Consider the following 24,610-nt stretch of genomic DNA (forward strand, 5'->3'; position numbering starts at 1 on the left):
ATTAATGTTAGCAATTATGGTTAAATTTCTAAATAATTTTGAAAGACGAGGATAATCTTACGAAATGTATTTACGTTATGACGTCGGTAATAAAGATCAGAAAGTCGTAGCAATTCTACGCTGGTGCTACGGCATAGACTAGAAGACAACTTTGGCTGTATAAACCTTTTGTGCCATATGTAAACTATATCTGAATTAATGCGATATCATATTACGTACATTCCATAGTATATATAGTTTATAAATGTATAATTTATGTTTATATTTTCTGCTAACATATAGTTTTCTTCCCGAATGTATATTCTCAACCAATGTAAATGAATTCCGCATGTTAGTTCATATAGTTTTCTCTATCATTTTGGATTGTGCCAATTTAAATATGATTGAATAATGGAATAGGATAGTAAATATGTTATTATTATTTTCTGTTGGATTTGAATTTTACTGAAGGTTTTTGTTATAACAACGATGAACAAATATTTTGACCAAGTCTTGCAAAAATAATATCGCTAACATTAGGCATTCATCAAATAAACAACGGCTCTTTTAGTAGACCTTGGTATTTTGTGTTTCTTACAAGATGGGATGAACTTAGTTAAAATACTTCAAAACTGACTTTTTTAAATAATATAAGTAGGTAGGTATTAAAAAAGAAGTTCATATATTACAAAATTCCTATGAACTATATCTTGCATGCATAAAAAAGAATGCAAAGCTGTGTAAAAATTAGTCATATTTTATTTAATATAGATACTGAACCGAACTCAAAGAAAGCCTGAAAGAAAGCCATTCCAGTAATATCATAACGCTTTCGACATGATTCTGGAAACGTATCGGGTGAACCTTGCTAGAGAATGCTAGATGATCGCGCGTCTCCTTCTCTACCAGCATCGCACGCGGAAGCTCGTCAACTCTAGAAGCCACTCTGTCAACTGTTTGTGAAGCTTCATAACGCAGTATTAACTTCGAAGCCTTAAGTTATCTACGCGGGTGCATTTTATTTCAAAAAGTGAAAAATAGAAAGAAATAGTAGGATGTCAGCAATCGTGTCTGGAGCTAAGAGACGTGGCCATTATCACCGGAAGTCGGATACTCTTTCCGGTCTCAATGACTCGACGTCGTCAACACAATACTCGTTTTCGTGTATTCACAATTTCTGGAAGTTTTTACTAAGAGAATTAATAAGAAACGCAGCAGAAATTTATCGACTGTAACTGGTCATGCCATGGTGCCGTCTAAAAGATGAAGAATAGAACCTTTAAAGCAGCGTTTCCAACAATGGAGTAGACAACACGCACGGTCCCCGTCCGACGTATGATTATCTACGAAACAGGGCAATATATGATTTCACACTCCATTCTGTCAAACATCTATTGATACTGCACATCACTGTGATATAAATGAATGTAGTTTTTCGTAGAAAATAATTCTGTGCTGGTGTTATCGGTCATCGTGTTTGAAATTTAGAACCCGGGTGCACTTGATACCTCGTATGTGATGTGATCGATGATGACACTCCTGTGTTTAGCGCCTACGGCTGCCCATCCATTTCTATTGTTTGTCTTCCCAGATAATTTATGATTTGTTTTGTTTTTTTCCTTTTCCTCGTGTTTTGTGAACAGAATTTAAATGAGGTGCCTTTGTTGTAGCAGCTAGCTATATTTCTATTCTGTTTTAAATATCGTATTACTTAATAATGCCAATCGATTTAAAGATTAGTTTTGTTCGGTTGGTTAGTTTTAATTTTAATAACTGGAAGGTAGATATCAAAAAGTTTAATAAATTTTCGAATTATGTAAGAACAATGCAGCTGGAATTTTGGTAAAATAAATTGAAAATTGACATGCGACCAAAAAGTGATAAAATTTTCGTTCGCGAATATTTATAGTATGTATAATAGATATGTAAATATAAATTAAATGTTTTTTATGCGTTCTATTTAGCACACTAATATTGATAAAATTGGTAGTGGTAATGTGTGCAGACTGAAAGTTTTTAGGGTTAGGAGAAGGTTTACCTAGATTCTCAGCGCTGGCGTTGACATCATAGCGATGGTGTGAGACGGCGGGCTTGGAGTGCGGGGCGGGGGAGTGCAGCGAGGTGCTCTTGTGGCGGCGGATGGTCGGCAGCCGCGACACAAACGACGCATTGTTCTTGAACGATGCACTCATCACCCGACTGGCAAATATACACACAACCGTCACTCGCCGCTTTTATCTCTTTTAAAATACAGTTTCATTCCGTTAGCGTATGGAGTTTCACAGACAGAATATAATATGATATTTTGCAGTGAAAAACGTGCATACTCGCAGAAATTTAATAATATTCAGTAAATGTATGCACGGTTTTTTAAATGCTTCAGCACTTTTATTTAGTTAGCACGCTCTGTATATTCAAACACTTGAGTATTTTTGGATAGAAAGAAGCTCATTTCAAAATAGGCATATAATACATATTTAATGAATTTAATTTTTTTATTGGGAACTTAAGAAAATAGGCTACTATTTTTGGAAGAAAAACATTATATAGGTTTGTGTAATCGTGTCACGTCACGTCAAAACATACTGTTGCTTGGCGGTAGCACGCGTCGTAGCCCCTCGTGGTGCTACGCCGTAGCAGTCTCTGTTATGGCGTAGCTTTTATGTACTACGGGGTAGAAGTGGTAATGCACATAGTGTTCTTTTGGTGAATTCTTTTGACATTTTCTTTATTTTTCTCATGGCCGATATAAAGATCCAGCACTTACGTAGTAGGCAGTAATTAAAATGATACCGTCGTCGGTTTAAACTATGTTACTTCTCTCATATACGGAGCTTATAATGAAGTGCTTATAATGTAAACATGTAATATGTGTACATTAAACAGCGCTGAGAACTTAGCTCACTTCATTTTAAATTCAAATCAGGCTCGTATATACGGCGAACAGCATTTAGGAAAACTAGTGCTCGTTAATTTTATTTAGTGCATATAGCAACGTGTTCTTAAACTGTGCTATGAGTATTAATGTAGTATCGATGTAAAATATATGCTGCATTTTTCGAGTCAGTAAGTAAGTAGATTTGCTTAACCTAATTTATGGAGTAGGTACATATTTGAAAATAATAATGAGATGAAAAAATTCTGGGATCGAGCGGGAATTGAACCCGCGCCCCTATCTATCTATCTATCTGGGCAGTGCGCTTGATCACTGAGCTATTGAGAACATGCAAGTTCGGCTGAATTAATTCATCTCTTTACGTCTTATATATTGGGGATCTTTGTATGATTTTAGGATTCAATTCAATTCGTTTATTCCGTGCCAAAAGACTGAACCTATTAATATGCGTTAGCGTAAGCTGTCTATCTGATTGTTAGAGAACTTTAATATGTATTGTAATAAAATACCTAACTAGGACAAAAGAAATACATACTTATTTAAATTTTTATCACATACTCTGAAAAGGTTAATCTATAAAAACTAAAGAGATTACCTTGTCTGCGGACTGGGCAGTGGAATCTGATGTATTTTCCATGTGGCTATGCTCATGGAGTGCTCGTCGGCCGCGTAGCACCTCCACAGAGCCTGTATAAGGGTGGCGGCTGGCTGGCGCCTCCTTATCATGTGCTTCTGTCGTTGCTGCTGCTGGACCTTTAGCGCGAAGCCCGACCCCAATATACCCTGGTAGAAATGTATCTCATTCACTATATTTGACTCTAAAAAACCTCAGTCGCAAGGTAATTGGAAATATCATCATACCCGTCGTTTTCGTATCTGTCACTATTTCTACACACCAGTAAGTTCAAAATTCACGGATAAATGTCTACTACCATTATATACTAGTGAGTTAATATTTCCTTAGGCTCTGATCTCCTACAAATGGATGTCTGTGTCAGTAGTCATTAGACTTAGTTTCGAAACACTACGTAACAATGAAAGTGGTACTCACAGCAGGGAGTGCGAAGAACGATATGCCGAGCAGAGCGCAGAAGGAGGCGATGAACTTGCCCTGCCAGGTCTGCGGGACCATGTCGCCGTACCCCACTGTGCACAGCGTGATCTAACAGAATATATATACATATATATATATAGAATATATACACACATATCTAAACTAACAAACAAATACAACCTACTTCATTGAAATGTTTTGACAAACTTCTGTCTCTTCGTCTAAATTCTTCTACATTAAATTCTTCGTAAAAATAGGCCATCGCCTATATGTAGCTAAAATCGCCAGATGTAGCGATAGCATATAAAACAATAAATAAACATATAAATCATTTATTTTAGCAATAATATTAGAAAATATCAGTTGTCTCACTAGATGCTAGTTAAATTAAGAAAAATAGGTAATATACTCACAACTCCCCACCAAAGAGCTTCGGCGAAATTTTTAAATTTGGTATCCGCTACATCTTTTTCTGCCAAATATACTAGAAATGATGCAAATATTAATCCAAGGAACCCTATGTAGAGTGTGGTTATTAGTTCCTGAAAAAATAACTTTGATTAAAATAGTTCTAAAACAAATAATATAACATAATATTAGATTTAACGTAATCGTAACACGGTATTATGATTAGTCTAAACAATGGAAATGTCCGCTATCAAACAGATACGGGAAGTTCTGAGTAAGGGATTTTTCTGGTACATTAGACAAGTTGAGTGTAATAAAAGCTGTGATTTATAAAAAGAGACATCCAGTCACTTATTAGACATGAAAAGAAAAATAAATGTTACCGTTTGTAATAGCAGCGAAGTTTACGCAAAAAATCAAGCTCTTTTCAGTTCATTTTATCTGCTGGTTTGATTACATTTTTTTTAGTTATATAGGTATGTAAAAAAGTAAGTATAAACGTAAAATTAAAATTCCAAAACTCAATAAATTTGTAAAGTTATAATTCTCTATTAAATTCAGATCGAAAATATAGATATGTTCAAATTGAAAACCAAAAGTAATAAAAACAAATCGATTGGGATAAATTTAGTCCTTAAAAGCTTTGATCTATAAATAAATTTATACTGCTAATAAGAAAAGTCATCGATAAACAAAATTAATAAGCGCGTTAGAAATGCTTGGAACAATTATAGCTATAGCAAACAATGCAGCATAAGGAATGAAAATAGGGCCGCGTCAGCCTATTAGCTTCGCATTGTGATCATGCAACTTTAACCTGGAGCGATTGTAAGCCGATATCAAGTCTCAGTTGTATGGATCGCTCCTCGCTGGAGGAAATTGCGGCGGTCTGCTAACTCATCGTAGTTATGCAAGCGCCCGCAACCTGCCAACTTATTACACCACCTAATTTTTATGTAAAGTCCCGTAATAAAAGACGCGCTTTAATTTCTCTTTCGCTAAAGGTGGTCATCAAACGATTTACTTTTATAGTTCCAAAAGAACTGGGTAAAATTATACATGTATTAATATGATTTTTATTTAAGATTGTAAGTCAGTATTTTTATTTCAAAATTAATGTTGTATTTTCTATTACATTAGAAGTCGTATTATATTATTTTTCATAGTTTTTAGGGTTCCGTTATCAAAGAGTAAAATGAGACTAGAGTCTCACTGGGGATAGATCTCCAGTGTCCAACTATCAACTGTCAACAGTCTGAATCTCATAATTTCAAAAACAGCATTCGTACATACATATATTAGTTTGTAGGTAACTATGAACTTGCATGTTCATAAGTACTTTGCGTATAGTATTGTACCTCTACTAGTGGTTGTTTACAAAACTATCGCAGTTTTGCAGAAGATTTTATAAGATTATATATTTTTTCTTTTTTTATTTGGGTCAGCAAACGAGTTATATGAGTGATACTCATATAATTTGATAAAACTTTCTTTCCACTCAAGAATGCAAATAAATTCAAATTAAGAGCAATTAATTAACTGGTTGGGCCCCAAGACCCAAGGAAATAGGTAATGGTGTCGGAGACTGTGCATAATTAATTTGCGAAAGGGATAGCGTATCCCAAGGATTCCTCTTTTCTAATCTTGCATCTATTTAATTATTTATTTCTAATTTCACCCTTGATTTATTTTATTGTTCAAGAATATCCCTAAACGTATTGATTATGGACATGCCAGTCTATGTACGTAAGTATATGTTATAGAGCTTGGTACTTTGTATATCAGATAAAACTTAACTAAAAATAAAATTATTCTTGACGTGCGCATAATCAAGTTAGCAAAGTCCATACAAACATTTCAAATGGGTATTATATACTAAGAGTAAATTTCATCATCTAAGAGGATGTTAATGTCAAAGAAACCATCTCACTACATTTTTATTTCAAAAGGATTTACTGTCTATGACAGATGGAGAATTGGACGAACAGACAGTGAGCTTTTACATTAGGAGCACGTGGACGCTTTATCAGATAAATTAATCTGTAGTCACGTTGTTAGATCAAATACATATTGGCACATATTTAAAAATTAAATTGATTAACTATTTAGGGAGCGGCGGCGTCGGCTCGAGGTACTTATATTTTTAATCAATATTCATAATTTAAAGAAAAAGAATCTTAAACGTAGCCCTTTGTATGCAGTAAACTCTCTTTTTAAGTGAAACATATTTCCATTTCTCTTTTGCATTATGTAGGGAAGGAAATAAAATTCTTCCAAGTCAATTTATTCTAGCCTTCCTATAAAAACTGCGGTCTAGCCTCATGACTATGCTAGGTTTTCAGTGTTGGTCTAGATATGGTAATTTTACGATAAACGTTTGGCTTCCCGTCTCATTTATCAAGTGGAAAGTCTGTAAATTACCACTCAAACTGTCACCGACCAGATTTCCAGCTGGTAGTAAAATTTGTACATATTTAGAATGTTTTCATATTATGTTTTGAAGGTTTAATAGTTTTTTAAGTTTGAGATTTGGATTGGGATGTATGTGTAAGTATGGGTAATATTTATTCTAACATATCATAACAAATTTAAAGAAACACGAATTGTAAGTATTTAGTACTTTTTGAGTGTATTAAAAAATCGGTTTGTTCTGTTCGTCTTTCAACTAAACTACTAATCTACCATGGTAACAAACTCGTAGGCTCGCATTACTTCTACTTAGTTACTCCTATTAAAATCTCTTCTCTATAATTTATTTTTTATTTAATTTTTCGCCGCGAATTTAGACCTCGCGAACACAATATTTTTTTACAAAATTGTGAATATTTCAAACATGACTGAACCGATTTTGATGAACCGATTTTGATGAACCGATTTTGATGCCCCATGAACTTAAAAATTTTATTCGCATATCCTACATACCTTTTAAATTTTATCAAAATCAGATTAACGCAACGATTCGAAAGTTATCTCGTTACAAACAAACAGACATACATACATACATACATACATACATACATACATACATACATACATACATACAAATAATGTATTTTTGCCCCAAGTAGAATGTTAGACCTCGCTCGCTTCGCTCGCTTGGTAAAAATGCAATAACAAACAACGACGTCGAAAAACAGGCTGTTATTTGGTAAATAGTGAGTGATACTAAACGTTACCTGTCTGTGAGCATAAACAACAGAGCCGAGTAGTTTCCAGGTGCCGCCGCGTCGGTCCATGCGCACCATGCGCAGGATCTGAAAGAAGCGTAAGCCGCGCAGCGCAGACGCCGCGAACACCTGGCCCGACGAGCCCATGCCCAAGACCACCAGCGAAGCCAAGATTGTTGTGACATCTGTCGCAAACAATGTTAATGATAAATAAAAAAAATATTGGCTGAACGAGTAGAGTCAACAAATTAAAAGCTGAAGTGATATCAACATCGATGTTCTAGTTTCATAATAAAAAATAGGAATTATCTAGGTGTAAGTTGGATTTGTCGTGTGTCGCATATACTCTGCAGTAAAATGCCTAACTGACCTGCCTAGTTGCTGTAGTTAGATATTCTAAGTGTAAGGTGTTACGCCCGTGTATGTCGTAAAACTTTGAACAAATCTCGAAGAAGTTTGCCAAATGCGGTGAGATAGGAATTAATAATAGAGCGGTAGTTGAATAATTTTGGCAGGTTCATTTTATTATCCCCAGTAGGGATGTCGTGCGGCCATGTTTGTTGGCTATCGCGGTCCGGGAGGGCTGGCTCCCCTGAGGACAGAATGACGGTCGCACGAAACTACTACCGAGGAAAGGAGGCCGAAAATGCGAAGGTCAAAGCAGATTGGTCGCACCTGAAATAGGGTCACTTCGTCACACTTTATAGATGGGACGTGACTTTTACTTGGAAATGTTGAGAATGAAAGTACCGACACTCAAATTGAACATACCTACGATATTTTTCGTAACAAATCTATTGTGTTACTTGTTTGGTTGGTCGATCTGTTTTACGAGTATTTTGATATTGGATTGTTACTTGATTTTTTACAGATACTTATGCTTATGTGGCGATGTGCGTTATGTAGGATAATGACAATCAACAATTAAAATAAGAATGTTAAAAATATTCCTCTGACAAATTTCGAAATATATCTATAGACATTTATGAAATAAGTAATTCTAAACATGTTTGATCCATAAAAAGTGTGACTATCACAGGGCCTATATAATGGACTCATTTCGGTATAGCAAAAAAAGTTGTATCACTTTGGTCTGCAGCGGCTCTTCTCGCATTAAAACTTACAATATTTTTTGCTGGGCCGTAACTCAAACAGAAACGGAATTGTACTCTGATGGAATTCTTTGTTTCTACGTTCGTACATCCGTACCGTGAATTTCCCCTGAGCCTTTATAAACGTGGCAAACTGAATTGGCATTGTTTTCCGTCACTTTAGTCATATTTTATTACCGAGCACATGTCCTGAAAATTATTTTACGCTTATAACGACGTTACGCTGAAAACAAACTAAATATATTCGATGTGAATGTTTTTCTACGTATGAGTACGACTACATATCGTTCGTAACTTTAGTAATTGTAACTTTGAAATTGTTATAGTTATTAAAAATGTATAAACAATAAGGACTTTTCTGGATTCATGGGTACCCATAACTGAACAATAATCATATTTTCTTTTATTTTATAAATATTGCCAGATAAAATTTGTAACGTATGTCTAAGGTATTCTGTATAAAAAGACATACAAAAATTTGTTTCAGAATATAATAATAATTTCCAAACTTTTATTTGTAACCACTGACTCCAACGCCTCAGTCAGGTGACAAAAATATATAGGTACTTACCATCCGTTTGTCATTGTCGGAGGGTTTTTAAATTAAACTTACCGATAATACAAAATGGTCGCCTCAAGAATTTGAGGCGTCCCATTGAGCCTTGATATCGGGAGCGGCATCCTGACGACCACAACCTGAATGAAAAATAATCGACATTACTAAGATTGTTCAGGTCGTAGAGGGTTCAAGTGTGTCCAGAGAGTGTCGCGGAAATCTAACCACCATATTAATAAGATACGAAGAAATTGTGACTTGCTTGTGAAAATTGAAATAACACTGCTCATAAAACCTAATTTTTTGTTCCGATTTCTATCATAGTCTTTGGTTTAACCTATTTAAACTAGTTCATTGTGTAGTGTACTAGTTTTGTGGGCCGAATATAAATTGTATAAGTACATTGTAGTGCATAGCATTGTTTTAAATACTGTAAGAACTTTATATTCATTACGCACATTTATCACGTTCGCGTCTCGGCGTCTATCGTAAATATTCAGCAGAACTCACTTACAATTTTCGCCTTTTTTAAAACATCGAGAATTTTCCTTTTACCTTTATCGCACCTATTTTACCCCCTCGCCTCGACATTCGGTTTGTAAATGCTCTCAAGCACTTCCATCATGTTACATCACTTTGAAACACCTAGTATTTTTGTGTGAATTCTAGCCAAACCCATTTGAATTGATATTTTAAGAACAAATAGAAGGAGCTCATATTTTGTGTACATCTTCCAATACGCAATGCACTTAATACTTTACTTTTTGACTGATATAATTGTAAGAATAGCCATCTATCTATAAGATATAAACAAGATGGCTATAACTGTCCGAAATGAAATATTAGCTTCAGCAAACCGAACGGGAGGAGGAACTGATCTCGCGAGATAAAATAGAACTTGTTTGTTTTATTATACAAGGTAAATATTTGTTTCATAAACGTTTATGAAATCATTTATCCGCAAAGTAAATAAAGATGTGTTCTTATTTCATACCACCGGCCTAGCATCGTCTATTAGACATCTTTCTGTCAAAATATGAATTTATTTATGTTCATCATTTCCCGGTTTATTTGACAGCAAGCGCACAGCGTATTTATTAGAATAACTTTTGATGAATATATCTTGATCGGCAAATAGATAAAACGTGTAATATCTTTTGGTTTTATCTAACCAGCCTTTATTAAATATTGGTGAAATATTGGGTGGAAGCGTTAACAAATAAAAGCAATGTAATTTTTACTCATCATCTAAATATAAAATCTCAAAAAGAAGAAACAATTTAAGTATATATAAACAGGCTAACAGATCGATAAGCATTTCCTAACCATGACTATACTTATAAAAAAATAAAAGGGAAAATAAAGGAGTGAAAGCTCGTTGAAGAGAGCAATCCGTCTACATTGAGTGACGAATCACTTTACGCGCGGAAAGCTCTCAGAGCTTATCTACGAGTGCGTCACTGTTGTTTCGGTGTGTTTAATGTTAACCTAGTAAAGCATTTTGTAGTATATTTATTTTTAATTTAATGATTCCATAATTACTAAGATCACATATTAGTAAATGTTTTGTGACAAAACCAATTACATCATCTCTCTAATCTGATTGATTTTCCGTAAGTTTAATAAGCGGCTTGACCGATTTTGATCCTACTGAATAAACATGAAACATTTCATTAAAAATAGGTTAAACTGTTTCGAAGGAGTATGCTAATAAAACCGTCTCACGAGAAATTATATATCAGCTTTTTTATATATCAGATTAAAATTATCACCTTAGAAAGAATTCGATTGCAAACCAGATGACCACAACAGTTTCCATGTAGAAGAGGACGATCCCAGCTTTGGCTTCGTATTCTTCGATGGTGGAGAACACGGACAGCGACAGACACATGAACACCATCAGGAACCTGCAACCATCGTTACCTTATAGTATAAAAATATTTTGGTCTGGAGGCTTTGTAGTAATAAAGGACGATGAACAACGAAGGTGCCCCAAAATCTCACCAACTACCTTATTATCCGAATAAAAATATTGTGGACTGAAAAAGCAGTAGCTGTCTTCACTTTCATTGCGGGTAAATAAATGCATATACGCAATGTTTACTAATTTTTCAACAATATTATTATACTTAGACGCACATAAAATCGATCATTCTCCCTAGATAATAACCAAATCCATAGAGGATCTTCACAGTAGGTTTTTTGACAGACTGGATTTATTTAGGAGTAGCATTCAGTCAATATCGGTGTCTATACACCATGTCATCATGCAGTCACAACAAGCTGCCTCATACCGATTTTGGCTTATCTACGCGTGTAAGTGGTCTCTCCGATATATAGGTTTAATATTTTAAATTTTAGATCTTGTGCATTTATTCAGATTCCATATGCTTCAACAAATTATCGAAATAATACTTTTCTCCTGCGTGCGAATAATAGTGTAAATAATCTGGTTAGTAATTCTGATATTGATATGTTTAACTGTAGTGTGTCACCGATAAGATGCTATTTAACGCGGCAATTCTTTCAAAATTAAGTTGTAGTTTTGTGGTGTTTATATCTTGATTATGTATGGTCTACTGTGTCGCATGATGCTCTAATTTCGTTTTTATCTAAGTACTAGTTTTTGCCCGCGGCTTCGCCCGAGTGAATTTAATAGCAAAATCTCAGTATTTTTTTATCGTGTACTCTGTAGGACTGGTAAACATATTTGATTCAAATTCGCATTTTCTCTCATCTTTAGTTCAATTTCCTGTTTCTCGTGTCTCGTCCCGCAAACTTTTCAGAAAAATCTGAAACACGTATTCATTACTTTGTTGTAAACAACCAAAATCCAAACTTTAAATCACTAACTTCAACGGTGCAATGGTCACGAACTTTCATATTTACAGTTTTTCACCCTTTTCACCCCCTTCGGGGTAGAATTCCCAAAAATCCTCTCCTAGCTCACAAATTTCAGCTTCCCGCCCAGCAGTTTCGGGTATATGTAGACAACGTATACCCGAAACTGCTGGTCAGTCAGTCTGTCAGTCAGTCAATCAGTAACGGAAGAGTTTTATATATTTATATATATATATATACATACTGCGCCTACAATGCGCCTCTGTTCCTCTCTGTTCCTCTCTACTCCAAGGCAGGCTAAGTAATATGCCCACTATTGGTCCATATGTATGCACAATTGTATTATTTTATACTAACATTGTTTTTATGGGTAATAAGTAATAAATAAAATTACCTTGTGCACGACATAAGTATCAAGTAAAAATCTTAAGATTTCGTTGCGGGCTATGACCGCGCTCTGCGTTACACCGCGAGCCGCCGTCGCCGCGTGCCGTGTTAGACAAGATAAAAGTATCTAGGTACCTACTTAATATAATTCGGCGTGTGTATTTTTTAATTTCACGATTCTATTAATTTAATTTATGTGATGTAAAGGACAAAATTTATCTTTGTGAAATTCTATTGATGATGAAATAATCTCAATATTTACTCAATACGTTTAATCATAGGAATTATTATGCTTGTGTAACAATAATTGTAAAAATGCACCTTATAATTTACATATAAAATGCCTTATAGATACTTAATTATAAAAGATAGATAGTATTGTATCGCGGACATTTTTATGGATCTACTAAAAACCTGCGTGTGCATGTATAATTAAATTTTAAAACAAAAGTTTTTGAAATCGGTTTGGTAGCTTCGGAGATTACCCGCCTCAAACATACAAACTCACAAACGCTTAACTCTTTATAATATTAGTATGGATATGTTGATTGATCTGGCTGTGTATTTCAAAATAAAATTTCGGAAGTACTATATATATATATGCGCTATATATATATATATATATATATATATATATATATAATTTTGTCTGAGCGAAACCATAGCGCGTTTTAAAAGTTTTGGTGGCGCCATCTATTATCTATATGTTCAAAACTAAAATATAACAAAATGAAATTGAAAATTGATACCTTCTAATTATATCTATATCAGACTTTCATCGATAAAAAAAAAAGTTTATATTCTGTTTACACCTTTCAACAAAATTTTTAAGTAAATCGACTCCGTGGATTGTTATTTTAATTTTCCTACAGGACCCTCCTCATTTTCCGGGATGAAATGTCTGTAATATGTTAACCCGGGTTTCCGAGGAATTATTGATTCATAGTTAGTTTTTCAATTATCCTACCAAATTTCGAGCAAATCGGTCCAGCAGATTTTGAGTGATGCGCTTACAGACAGACAGACAAAAATTTCCAAAACTATATTTTCATCATCTGTATCAGTAACTAAGTATATTCCATGAAGAATTAAAAAAAATTAAATCTAATGTACAAATTTGCCATTTCTTCCATTTTATTATATGTATTGATTGATGATGGTATATGTATCGATGATATTGATTTCTGTAATTACCAACGGGAACCTATTCTTGTAACCCATTGATATATATCTAGTTTTTAAGAATGCAAGTTGTTGGTTCTCCTTGAACATATTAAAGTAAAATAAATATTCTTAAGATCGCCACTGAACTCTAAGCTTACACATAAAAGCATACGATGTATTTTAATTTCCCAACTTCATATACACTTACAAGAATCTGCTTGATTAATGCTACATCACGTTAACGGTAATTTCCAAGCTTAGCTCTCTTAATTGAATTTAGTAGGGTTCATGGAGAGTCGCTTGAATAGGGACATAATTACTTACGTACATCTGTATGTTTAACTTGGAACACCCAGTTAGTCAGGAACTCAGTAAATAAATATGAACTTCTTTTGTATTTCGTTAGCCAATAAAAGTGTTTTGTGACTGGCAATATAGCTAGCCGATAAAACGTTCAAAAAACATGAAGATAGGCTTGTTTACAAATAGGAAAAGTGGGTTAATGTTTGCGGGGGAGGACTTACACAATCATATGATAGAGGACAGCCTTTACACCCCTTGGCCGTTCGAGGAAGTTGTAGAACTTGGACTGTAGGCGGCGGTATCGCGCGTCGCGTCGCGTAGCGCGGTAGCTCAGCGGCTTGCCGAGCAGCGACATCCGCGGCGTCGCCAATCGGTTGCCGCCAACCTTACTCTCGCTGCAACCAATCATACCAACATTTTAACTCTAAACAAATAGCTTACATGAGCTAGTAGCAGTAGTAGCGAACTGCGCGAATTCCATTGTTCTCTGAAACGCATCTGTTAGTTTCAGTTCTGCCAAATGCCAATGAAATCACAAACCTATTGAATTGAATTAATTGCTTCAATTGATTATTTTAGTACGAATGACCAACACAATACCCTATGAAGGTACTATAATGGAAGGTAACATTAAAATATTGAATGATTTCATTTATTTTAAGCAGTAGTAACTAGTTCTAAAACAAACTGCCCATTAAGCTACCTTAACTTAGCTATACTACTATATCCAATACAGACCAACAGATCATTATCATTCGATTAGAAGCAACATCAATCACCTAATTTACTTTAGTGGACATTAATTGAAATCCACGTAGTATAGTGAGTAGTCTCTAACTGATTATGTTGGCTTAGTTATATTAAAAATGTGTATTTAGATATAGTAAAATTGCATATCAATTGGTATATCAATTTGTATCATTACAAAGCCACTTTTGAAATGACGTTTTTAAATTATGTGAGCGTGCGCAACATCTGAACAAGTCGAGCTGAAAAATTCTTCTTTCAATCTCTTTTCAATTTGTTCTTACATTTTCGAAAAACGACGAGCAATAAACGACAAGTTTGGTGCGAACTGTGCCGCGACATTGTACTAGTTCGCGGGAAACCGTCGCTAGCTAACTGGTGCGCTTCAGTTCCAATTGAATTTTCCTATTTAACACTAACATATTGGAAAGCTTGTAGAGCGTACCATAAATGTTGCCATATGGAATTGCATTTTGTTTCCCGAATATTCACGATACACTTTGAACTAACATCAACTATGTCACTACATGAAAATATTGGTTAATGCAAACAAAAATGGCGTTAATTACAGCGTCACATCCACGTTGCGGCTAGAATGAAGCTCTTTCTGAAAAATGTCATAGAAAAGTAAAAGAAAATTACTAAGTATTCCCCAACCGGTAATTTGAAACTAAAATGAAAATAAAAATTATTTTAAATATTTTATGCGTTATTTTAGGACTGAATTGCAAATAAGTAGCGATCGTTAGTATTTGCCACAAAATAAGAAGTTGGTACTCTATGTACCTAAGTGTATTAATTTTATCTACCTAACTAAAAACGATGTCTGTTATCTGTACTTATTTTATTTATTTAACTTACCTACCTAAAATAATGCAAATAAAGTGTATCATATAACAAACTTTATTACTTTGCCTAGTAAGTACTACTACTTACTTAATTTGTGGACTAATCTAGTTAACCTTAACTGCGTTTTAATACTTATTTGTAAACCTAATCAAATGTTTAATCCTTTTGAAAGATAATAAAAAACCATTGCTGAATTTATATAAGATAAAGCTTTAAAGTGCAAGACAAACGTTTGTCGGTATCACATCCACGATTCGCGCCATGGTTACGAAATTGCAAACATACGAAACGTCCGCCCTTACCTCTATCTGTGCCTCTATATACAGCGAGGTTCATGTCCAATTTACACTTATAAATGCTAACGCCTTGTTCATATATATACATATATAGCTTTATTTTTTTTTGATGTATTAAAATACAAACTACAAAATAATAAATTAAGATATTGAAACTATGTCGCACATCGGCGAAAACCTAAGAGTAAATTTCTATCCAATCGTGTAGTTCGAGACTGGAACAAACTCAATGAGAATGTTGTCACTGCACCTTCAGTCGACAGTTTTAAGAACAGATTGGATAAAATCTCCAAACTTCAAGTCACTTCAACACGCACGAATCAGCTTAATGAGCTGCTAGTGTGTTATAAATAAAATAAATAAATACAAAAGATCACAGTGTGTTATTTTAAATTATTAATTATTATTATATATAAACGACTCATTAATCTGTTTATATGAAAACTATAGAAGTTGTAATTCATTGTTGGTGAAATTTTATTTAACATTATTTTAAAATTATATAACCACATTTTTTGCAATATTTAAAAGTAGTATAGGTAGGCACCTAAAAGTGTAGAAACAGATAAGGAAGGACGAGCGTTGAATGGAAAAATCCTGACATAGCCTTATCAAGAATTTGACATGTATTCGAAATCAGATGAATTATTTGTAAGCATTTATTGACCGAGTAAACATTTAGGGCGTCGCGTATGTTTTCATTAAACTTGTTGGACGATTCGATACTTGGGTCCAATTGATCCAATATTAATGAAAGATAAACTAGATTAGATTGGATAAGTTTGAACTTCCAATGTGAGCAGACTACGCTTGACCAAAATAAGACGGTATTCAATATCAAGAAATAAATATTGAAAACCAACCTTGTTCTCAATATTTTTTTCTAAATTTATCATTTATAAAATCTGTGTATAAAAACAGTTGGTTGCAGTTGGAAACCACTGATGTATGTGGCGAATTATATAACCCAGTTGCACCATTGAGTTCATCCAGAAAAAAATGTGTTACAACTATAAACTAACCATGAAAATCATTGTCATCACAACTTTTAACAGCATTATCAAGAAGAAAAATTTGTTCTGGTTCTCAAAAAGGCGCTCGGTTCTTAATAAGGCTTGATGTTTTTTCCTCACTTCGTGTTTACGCTTAAAGCCACGGATACACTAGGGGACAAATGGAGCAACATGTTGCGGAACATGTTGCTCAACAACTACGTGGAATGTGCCGAGATACATGTCGCGGAACATTTTGTCGACCACACTTCTCAGTGTTTATAGAAATGTCGCCCGAGGAGGTTGTGGCTATTAGTGCTGCGTACATAGTAATTATATCGAGTGTGTTGAAACGTAAGAGAAAGAGAAGGTGGTGGATGCGGAATTTCTTATTACAACGAGAAAGAAGAGTAAATATTCTAAGTGATCTCCGAATGTCTGACGGATCGTTTGTGAATTTTACTCGCATGTCATCATCTGATTTTGAAACTTTGTTGCAAATGATCGCATCTTCCATAGCCAAACAGGATACAATATTACGAAACGCTATTAGTCCTCATATCAGACTTGCCATTACATTGAGGTACTTGTCGACTGGAGATTCTTATGCTTCTTTGTCGTACACTTTTCGAGTGTCAAAACAACTGATACGTAAAATAGTACCAGAAGTTTGTAAAGAACTGATAAATAAATTGAAGATATGTGTAAAGGTAAGTTAAAGAAAACGCATATATTTTATTTATAATTGTATTTTAATCTTCAGTAAAATAAATTTTAAAGAGTACGAGATGGATATAGCGACCAACGTAAATTAATTAGTATTAGTGCCATCAATGCTATTAGTGTTCGAGGAATCCATAGTTTCAAGTATATCTTGTATAATATGCTCTTCAGAAGGCTCGGGGCTAATATCACTGGATGCAGTGCTATAGCCCTGTTGAACAACTGGCTGGCTTTGATTATTATAAATTGTACGGTATTTTCCTAAGCGTGCATCTAATAAAATATTATTAATATAATATTTAGCCATAATTACACTGTGTTCGTCATTTAATGCACGTAACTCAGTTCCTACGTACTGTCCATAAACATCGAATTCATCTCGGGACATCATTCTGTTTTTAGCAGCATGCAGAACTTCATAAGCCTCCTCTAATCTATCTTCATTGGGGTGGCTCCTCTTGCGAGTTGGTCGCGACGATGAAGGTGTTGGTGCAGGGGTTGTAGGTTGCTCTGCTTGATCAATGGTAGATTGCGATTCTAGTTGATGAGGAGATTGAAATTCTGGAACGGTAGATTGAGACTGTAGAACGACATCTTCATCCGGAGACGAAATCGTGTTTTGGCTTTGTGGACTCTGAAAAATTAATGATATAAATATTAAATCAATTATTATAATAAGGATAGACTATAAAACACGTATTGTATTATTTCAAACATCTGTTAGACATGAATCCTTAATTATTAGTACGTAAAAATAGTATTTAATGTTTAATAATTTCTTTACAGGTCCCAGCTACTGCAAATGAATGGAAAGCCAAGGCTAGAAGCTTTGAAAATATATGGAATTTTCCGCATTGCGTTGGATCTATAGACGGTAAACACGTTTTGATCCAAGCTCCTTCGAATTCTGGAAGTGACTATTTTAACTATAAAGAACAATTTAGTATTGTCCTATTGGGTATTGTCGATGCAAATTACAATTTTATCTATGCAAATTGTGGTGCTAAAGGAAAATCTTCTGACAGTGGAGTATTCCAAGAGACTGCTTTTTATAAAGCTTTGGCTGATAACCAACTCAACTGGCCGACTCCAGACCCAATACGACAAGATGGGCCGAATATGCCTTACGTACTTGTAGGAGACAGCGCCTTTGCACTGACAGAAAACATGATGAAGCCATATCCCGGTAATCATGACGTGGGTACAACAAGACGCATTTTCAACTATCGACTGTCAAGAGCTAGAAGAATTGTCGAAAATGTGTTCGGTATCTTAGGTGTTGTATTTCGTATATTCCGAACTCCCATAACCATCCTACCCTGTAATGCTGAACTTGTTGTAATGGCGTGCATATACCTCCATAATTTTTTAAGGCGAAATAGTCAATCGAGATCACTGTACAACCCACATGGAACTTTTGATTCTGAAAATGTGGATCACGATATTTTAGAAGGATCTTGGCGCAGAGAAGCTGGCTCTGTTAATATGTCGAATTTAAATGCTATGGGACGACGCTACCCTGAATCTGCTATGGAAATAAGAAACAAATTTGCTGAATATTTCATGAGTGAAGAAGGACGTGTTCCCTGGCAGAATAATTTTTAAATGAATAAACTAGTATTGTACTATATTTTTTCTTTTAATGTTATTGAACAACGTCAATCCTTTTAGAAGTGAAGTCTTGTGGGTGAGGTGTGTACAAATCTTAGTTAATGTAAATAATACATATTATATTAGTAGTGATAAGGTGAAATAATAATAAAATAAGTGATAAGATAAAAAAATACAGCATCATATGGGCAGAAAAAAGGAAATAGAAATAGAAGAAAGTTTAAATTAATAAATTAAGTATGTATAAATTTAGCTACCCGTGCGAAGCCGGGGCGGGCCGCTAGTAAATATAAATAAATTAGAAATAAAAAAGCATAACTTACGTTTGTGTCCAAAGTGTCCAAGCTTCCAGACGTTGTGGCTCCCTTTAGCAAAAATTTCATTGCATCATACGCAAACCATGCACTGGACTTCACGTCCTCTCGTCCACTGCCAGTAGTTTTTGACGATTTCACTTTCTTCCTTTCTCGGACAAATTGCGAACGCAGGGTATGTACTTTGGCTTCTATTTCTTTTCTAGGCAATTTAAGCGCCTTGGCAATATCCTCCCATGCATCATTTTTCTTTATTTTATTTCGATAGTCACGGTGTGAAGTATCCCATAACAAGTCACGACTTTCGTAAAGCTCAATAAGCAAAAGCACGGTATCATTTCCCCACACAACAGACATTTTAAAGGCACGTTGCGTACGCGACTATACTCGGTGACAAATGCCGCAACACTGACGCGGGACACATGCGCTCGCTCACGAGGCGGGAGCAAGCAACATGCCCCGCGTCACGTACAATGTTGTGGGTCATGTTGCGGGACACTATGCAACGTTGCAGCGTCACGTATATTTTGTGTTGCGCGTCATGTTGCGGGACAAAATGTTCCCTAGTGTATCCGGGGCTTAATACACACATGCGGAAGAACTGTGTCGCGAGGGTGGCTCGAATGGCGGGATTTCGGGTACAATGAAAATGAGTGCTTCATAAAAATTTCTTTGTTCCAACCAATTGAGTAGAAGGTTTTACAAAAAAGTCGTATATTACAAAGGTCATCGCAATTTTCGAGAAGAGCGAAATAAACGCAGTTATTTAATAATGTATACTTAAGCTCTACATTTTCAAATTTATCGCTAATGGATTGAACTTTGTACCGTGCAGTATTGTTATATATACATATATATATGTTAGGTTGGTATGGTTAGGTTAGGGTCCACCCCCCCCGACGGGTTCCCATCTTGTCGCGATGGTGGGGCTTAGTAACCGGGGGGGCTTGTCTGACACAACCAGCCACCCCGGTGAACCAAGAGGAACCCAAGGACTTTGGTGGGTGCTCTGGGCCTGGTGGATGGTCCCCTCGGTAGTACTGCCATTGGCTGGTGACCCGCCACCAGCCTTTGGATGTGGAAACTAGAGGGGATCAGAGGTGGGGTCGCGGGGGTTTGTCCTCCGCGATCACAGCGCGGCCGTGGCGCTGAACACGGTGCGGTGGGGCCGCAGGGGAAGAGGAGAGTCGGTATGTCTCTCGACGATCCCCCTGTCCTCTGCGGCCGAAGGGTGGCTGCCTCTGTATCGGGCGCAATGTGTGGGTGTCACCTGCCTATCACCTCTTGCACCCGTACAGAGGCAGACTTGGGTGCCCTGTGGCACCCAGGATTTTGTTGTGTGTGTCCTGTGTGTGTTGTGACCGCTGGTCCTTTCGGTGATGCCCGCTCCCCCCGTCAGCTTTTTGACTGGTGTGCGGAGTGGGCTTGATAGTCCGCGCCATAAGGGGCGGGTGGTTAGCACTTGTGCTTGCTGCCGCCCGCCCAGGTCGGGGCCGAAAGGCCGGCCGGGGGGGCGTCGCGGTGAAATGCCTAGCGACCCCATGACGTCCCCCATAACGGCAGCGTGAAAACGCCCCAGGGGTTTAGTGGGTAGGCTGGGCCGACTCTCAGGAGTCCCACACTCAGTGCATAACAAGCATTCCCCTGGGTAAACAAAAAAAAACAAAAAAAAGGGTCCACGCACAAGGGGTGCTACAGTCAGGAAACCTCCACGTTGGCTCGATTATTTGAAAGTTTGCTTCTGTCACTCGATCTTTGATTCGGTGATAGCGGCGGCTGACAAGTTATTGGGCTGGTGGACCCTGGGCGACGGTTAATAACTCACCGTTTAGGGGTCTTGTTAGCCGTTGGCAAATGTCCTGGCAAACTGGTCGGGGAGCCAATTGGCTCAGTGGCTGTGAGAGAAGGGGGCTAAGCCCTCTACTCTCACAGCCGTGGTAGGGGTGGCGGGGGGAGAGGAGTGTTGGTATTACGGTGCGCCCCTCTCCCTGTCCTCCGCGACCAGTCGCGGCCATGGCGCAAACATGGTGGTCGGTGGGGCCGCAGAGGAGTAGGATTGCCGGTATTACGGTGCGCAGCTGTCCCTATCCTCTGCGGCCGAATAAAACGGAGAGCCGCTGCCTCTGGTCTGCTTCCAGACTGGATGGCATGTGACGTGGTAGAATGTTCGCGATCCCATGGCGCCCCCAATAACGGCCGGTGCGGAAACGCCGCAGGGGGGTTTAGTGGGTAGTCCGGGCACGGCCCGGGAGTCCCACACTCAGTGCGTAAATGCATTCCCCCCTGCGTAAACAAAAAAAAAGGGTCCACGCACAAGGCTGATTTTCATTTATTCAAAATTAAAATTTAACGTGTTCAAAAATATTTCTATGGATCGATATTATTGACAGTTTGAGCCGTTTCATTTTATTCCGCAGTTTGAATGAAATACTTAGCTCTACCATACCACTTCTTATCGCCTAACCTGGCTGTTGCCTGATTGATAAAGTACAACTATCTAATACTATTTAATTGTTTATTAGTTAGTTACAAAGAACGAGCCAAATAATTGTTGAAGTTGACCATGACCGAAATCGGTCGGATATCATCATCTCAAATTAATACTATTTGTTTATAAAGGAACGCAATAGCAAAGAACAAAATATATCAAATACATTTTACCAACAATTTAGTCGAGCCATGGCTTAGACCCAATATCTGAATATAAAACAAAAGCTTTGTGTAAAGAAAACATCTGAATATATTCTTGTTCATCATTAGTATGACGCAATCCTTTTGATAAGTGAATTAGATTGTGTACTGGAAGTAGTGTTTAAATTATTAGATTAGTAGTTCTCGTGAAAATAATTTTTCAAGATGGCCATACTGAATTCTAATATTATAAATTTTCTCTTTCATCTGAGTACACATAGGCTGCGTATCAGCCACAAACGTGGATCAAGGCTTTCCACCTCTTTCTTCTCCACTTCACATTAAAATATTATTATGGGTTAATGTCCAAACCAGCATTCCCTTGTGTACCTATTCAGCAGATTTCTTTGAATACAAAGACATAAAATAAGCATCAATGTGCAACCATTTTGAATGTTAATAGTTATTTAGTTACAAACTAGAATAAATAATATGTACATTTTTATAAGAGCAATTTATCGAAAAAGTTACGGCGTTAAAACTTTGATGAAAATAGCGAAAATTGCCTATCTAATATATATTATTTTTTTAATTTTTACATATACCAGTATTAGAAATTAAATATAAACTAAGGGAATGTACTTTTACGAAACCTCTGTGTATAACCGTGGTATAAAACCATATCGTTTGGTACAACAGAGTTAATTTGTTCATTAATTATTTCGCATTTGCCGTTGAGTTAATAGGCCATTAACACTCCATCTATATAAATAGGTTACTTAAAGTTTATAATGAAGAAAATTCTATTTTATTACGGTGAACCTTGTTATGGATCTAAGTTTTCATGGTCTGATTCCAAGCAGTGTAGCTACTTGATCAACATGAAATTTCAATATTTTTCATGATTACCCAACCAAGTTCTCAAAATGTTTATTCTTTAATAAAAGGTATGGTAGGCCCCTTTATATATTTTTCTTTTATCTCTCTCAAGTGTCCAGGGCAAACACAACTTACAGATGAGTTTGCGCCAGAGTTTTTGGGGATAATCTTAGAAAATCTTGGAAAAGTGGTTTTAAGACCAGCCATGTATTCAGCATCTTTGTTCTATCAAAATTATTGACCGTCAACAATATAATTAAATTTGCTTTTTATTATTTGAAGGACCACTGGATTGTATTATACAGTTTTATATTCACATGATTAGTCTTACTAGTATAGGTAACTTTGTACTAACATTCATTCAGTTATAAAGGTTATTGTAAGGTATATAATAAGTAGCCATCTTCGTAATCTACATACAAACGCATGAAAGGCTTAAGAGTGTACGCTGGGTACAAAAAAGTTTCCTATTAGTTATAGTGATAAACTAATGGATTTTTTATCGAAGAATCATGCAGAGTGGATCATTTTGTAAGTATGTTTCGGATTATTGGTAGCTATTTATCGTAAGTAATCGATCAAAACTGGAAAGTGCCCAAAATAGAGTGTGAGACACGCGAATGGTAAAATAGTACAGTGAACAGATAAATCTTTAACTTCACCGTATGGAAATCTATCTACTGCAAAATAAAAATGAAATAAATTGTTTGGATTGTTAACATAGAGTGGGTTAAAATTTTGAACCAATATTGAAATAAAATAAATTGAAATTATGTTTTACTACGATAGAGCTACAATATTAGATGGAAAAATATTTAAGTAGTTACCTATGACGTATAGCATCTTCGTGTACGCGAACTCGCCTGGTCGGTTTCATTTTCACCTAAAGATTTGATGCCAATGAATGTTATGTTAGTTGTACTGTGTTACTTACATAAACTTACAATATATTTGATTTTGATCGTGTCTATCCGCTTTATTTCGGGTCGTGGCGGCAAAAACAAAGACAATCCCTTGGTACCCAGCTCATGCATTATGTATTTGAGAAGATAAGAGAGAAAGTCAAGTATTAACTAATACATGTAGCTCTATATAGTTGACGGTTCGTAGAGTATATATCTTATAAATTATTCAGCTGTTTAAATTTTAGGCTGAACCTCAAGGTCAAACGTCTCTACATTTGACCCTCTGGTCAGTTAAGTTATAAAGTGCTATTTTAACCGCTAAAATTTATAATTGTACAAAAGTGTTACTGATCGCCACTCTGTAGATTTAAAAAGTTATTGAGAATTTTTGTGTTGAATCACAAACCAATACTTGAAAAATCAAAGAACAATTTGTTTCCCAAATAGGATAATAATTGTGTTTATTGTTGAGTATTGTGAAAACGAAATCGGCATGTTGGCGGCGGCGCACTGGCGCTAGCTGCCGTCATATTTTAATCACGTAATGTAATGCGAAAAATCTGTTCGAAGTTGCCTTCGTTTAATGGTAAAATATCGATCCAAATTATAGAAGGGTACTCTGTACGCCATTCACCATTATAGGAATTAATATATGTACAAAGGACATTAAAGCACAATGCGATATCGATGAGGCATGCTATTAATTTAACAATTTACCTATTTCACTGGATACAATCATTAAAACGACACACAGGTATTGAACAGTGGGTATTTAGCGACTTCGTGCAAAAATCGA

The 24,610-nt window shown here is 35.9% G+C and overlaps 3 protein-coding genes across 9 annotated transcripts in view; 1 reads left to right on the plus strand and 2 right to left on the minus strand.

Annotated features, from left to right (window-relative positions):
* KCNQ (KCNQ potassium channel) overlaps positions 1-24,610 on the minus strand; it is a 41,453-nt gene that overhangs the window by 16,532 nt on the left and 311 nt on the right. For 6 of the 7 annotated variants that reach the window (XR_008405719.1, XM_053761121.1, XM_053761112.1 and 3 more), the window contains exons 2-10: positions 23,737-23,792; positions 14,089-14,262; positions 10,945-11,079; positions 9,230-9,312; positions 7,514-7,689; positions 4,343-4,471; positions 3,927-4,037; positions 3,471-3,658; positions 2,018-2,178 (exon numbers count right to left, since the gene is read on the minus strand). Coding sequence is in view for 6 of the 7 variants with exons in the window: in XM_053761121.1 (XP_053617096.1) it covers positions 2,018-2,178; positions 3,471-3,658; positions 3,927-4,037; positions 4,343-4,471; positions 7,514-7,689; positions 9,230-9,312; positions 10,945-11,079; positions 14,089-14,262; positions 23,737-23,792 (1,213 nt within the window). In the remaining variant the exon portion in view is untranslated. The remainder of the gene's footprint in view (positions 1-2,017; positions 2,179-3,470; positions 3,659-3,926; positions 4,038-4,342; positions 4,472-7,513; positions 7,690-9,229; positions 9,313-10,944; positions 11,080-14,088; positions 14,263-23,736; positions 23,793-24,610) is intronic. The other variant, XM_053761129.1, reaches the window with a different exon arrangement.
* Positions 16,934-19,104, plus strand: LOC128679185 (uncharacterized). Its single transcript, XM_053761251.1, has 2 exons — positions 16,934-17,461; positions 18,261-19,104. Exons 1-2 carry the CDS (start codon positions 16,934-16,936, stop codon positions 19,077-19,079), a joined length of 1,347 nt encoding a protein of 448 aa, XP_053617226.1. The 3' UTR covers positions 19,080-19,104.
* Positions 17,460-19,984, minus strand: LOC128679240 (transcription factor Adf-1-like). Its single transcript, XM_053761343.2, has 2 exons — positions 19,409-19,984; positions 17,460-18,108 (listed from the first exon to the last, which is right to left on the minus strand). Exons 1-2 carry the CDS (start codon positions 19,754-19,756, stop codon positions 17,563-17,565), a joined length of 894 nt encoding a protein of 297 aa, XP_053617318.1. The 5' UTR covers positions 19,757-19,984; the 3' UTR covers positions 17,460-17,562.

The sequence above is a fragment of the Plodia interpunctella genome, chromosome 2 (assembly GCF_027563975.2).
Source record: "Plodia interpunctella isolate USDA-ARS_2022_Savannah chromosome 2, ilPloInte3.2, whole genome shotgun sequence".
NCBI lineage: Eukaryota > Metazoa > Arthropoda > Insecta > Lepidoptera > Pyralidae > Plodia > Plodia interpunctella.

Excerpts from the sequence above, each read along its gene's own strand:
- LOC128679185 (XM_053761251.1), top strand. The coding sequence starts at position 16,934 with ATGGAGCAACATGTTGCGGAACATGTTGCTCAACAACTACGTGGAATG. Across the intron at positions 17,462-18,260 it reads AATTGAAGATATGTGTAAAG|GTCCCAGCTACTGCAAATGA; the intron begins GTAAGTTAAAGA and ends ATTTCTTTACAG.
- LOC128679240 (XM_053761343.2), bottom strand. The coding sequence starts at position 19,756 with ATGTCTGTTGTGTGGGGAAATGATACCGTGCTTTTGCTTATTGAGCTT. Across the intron at positions 18,109-19,408 it reads TGGACACTTTGGACACAAAC|AGTCCACAAAGCCAAAACAC; the intron begins GTAAGTTATGCT and ends TTAATTTTTCAG.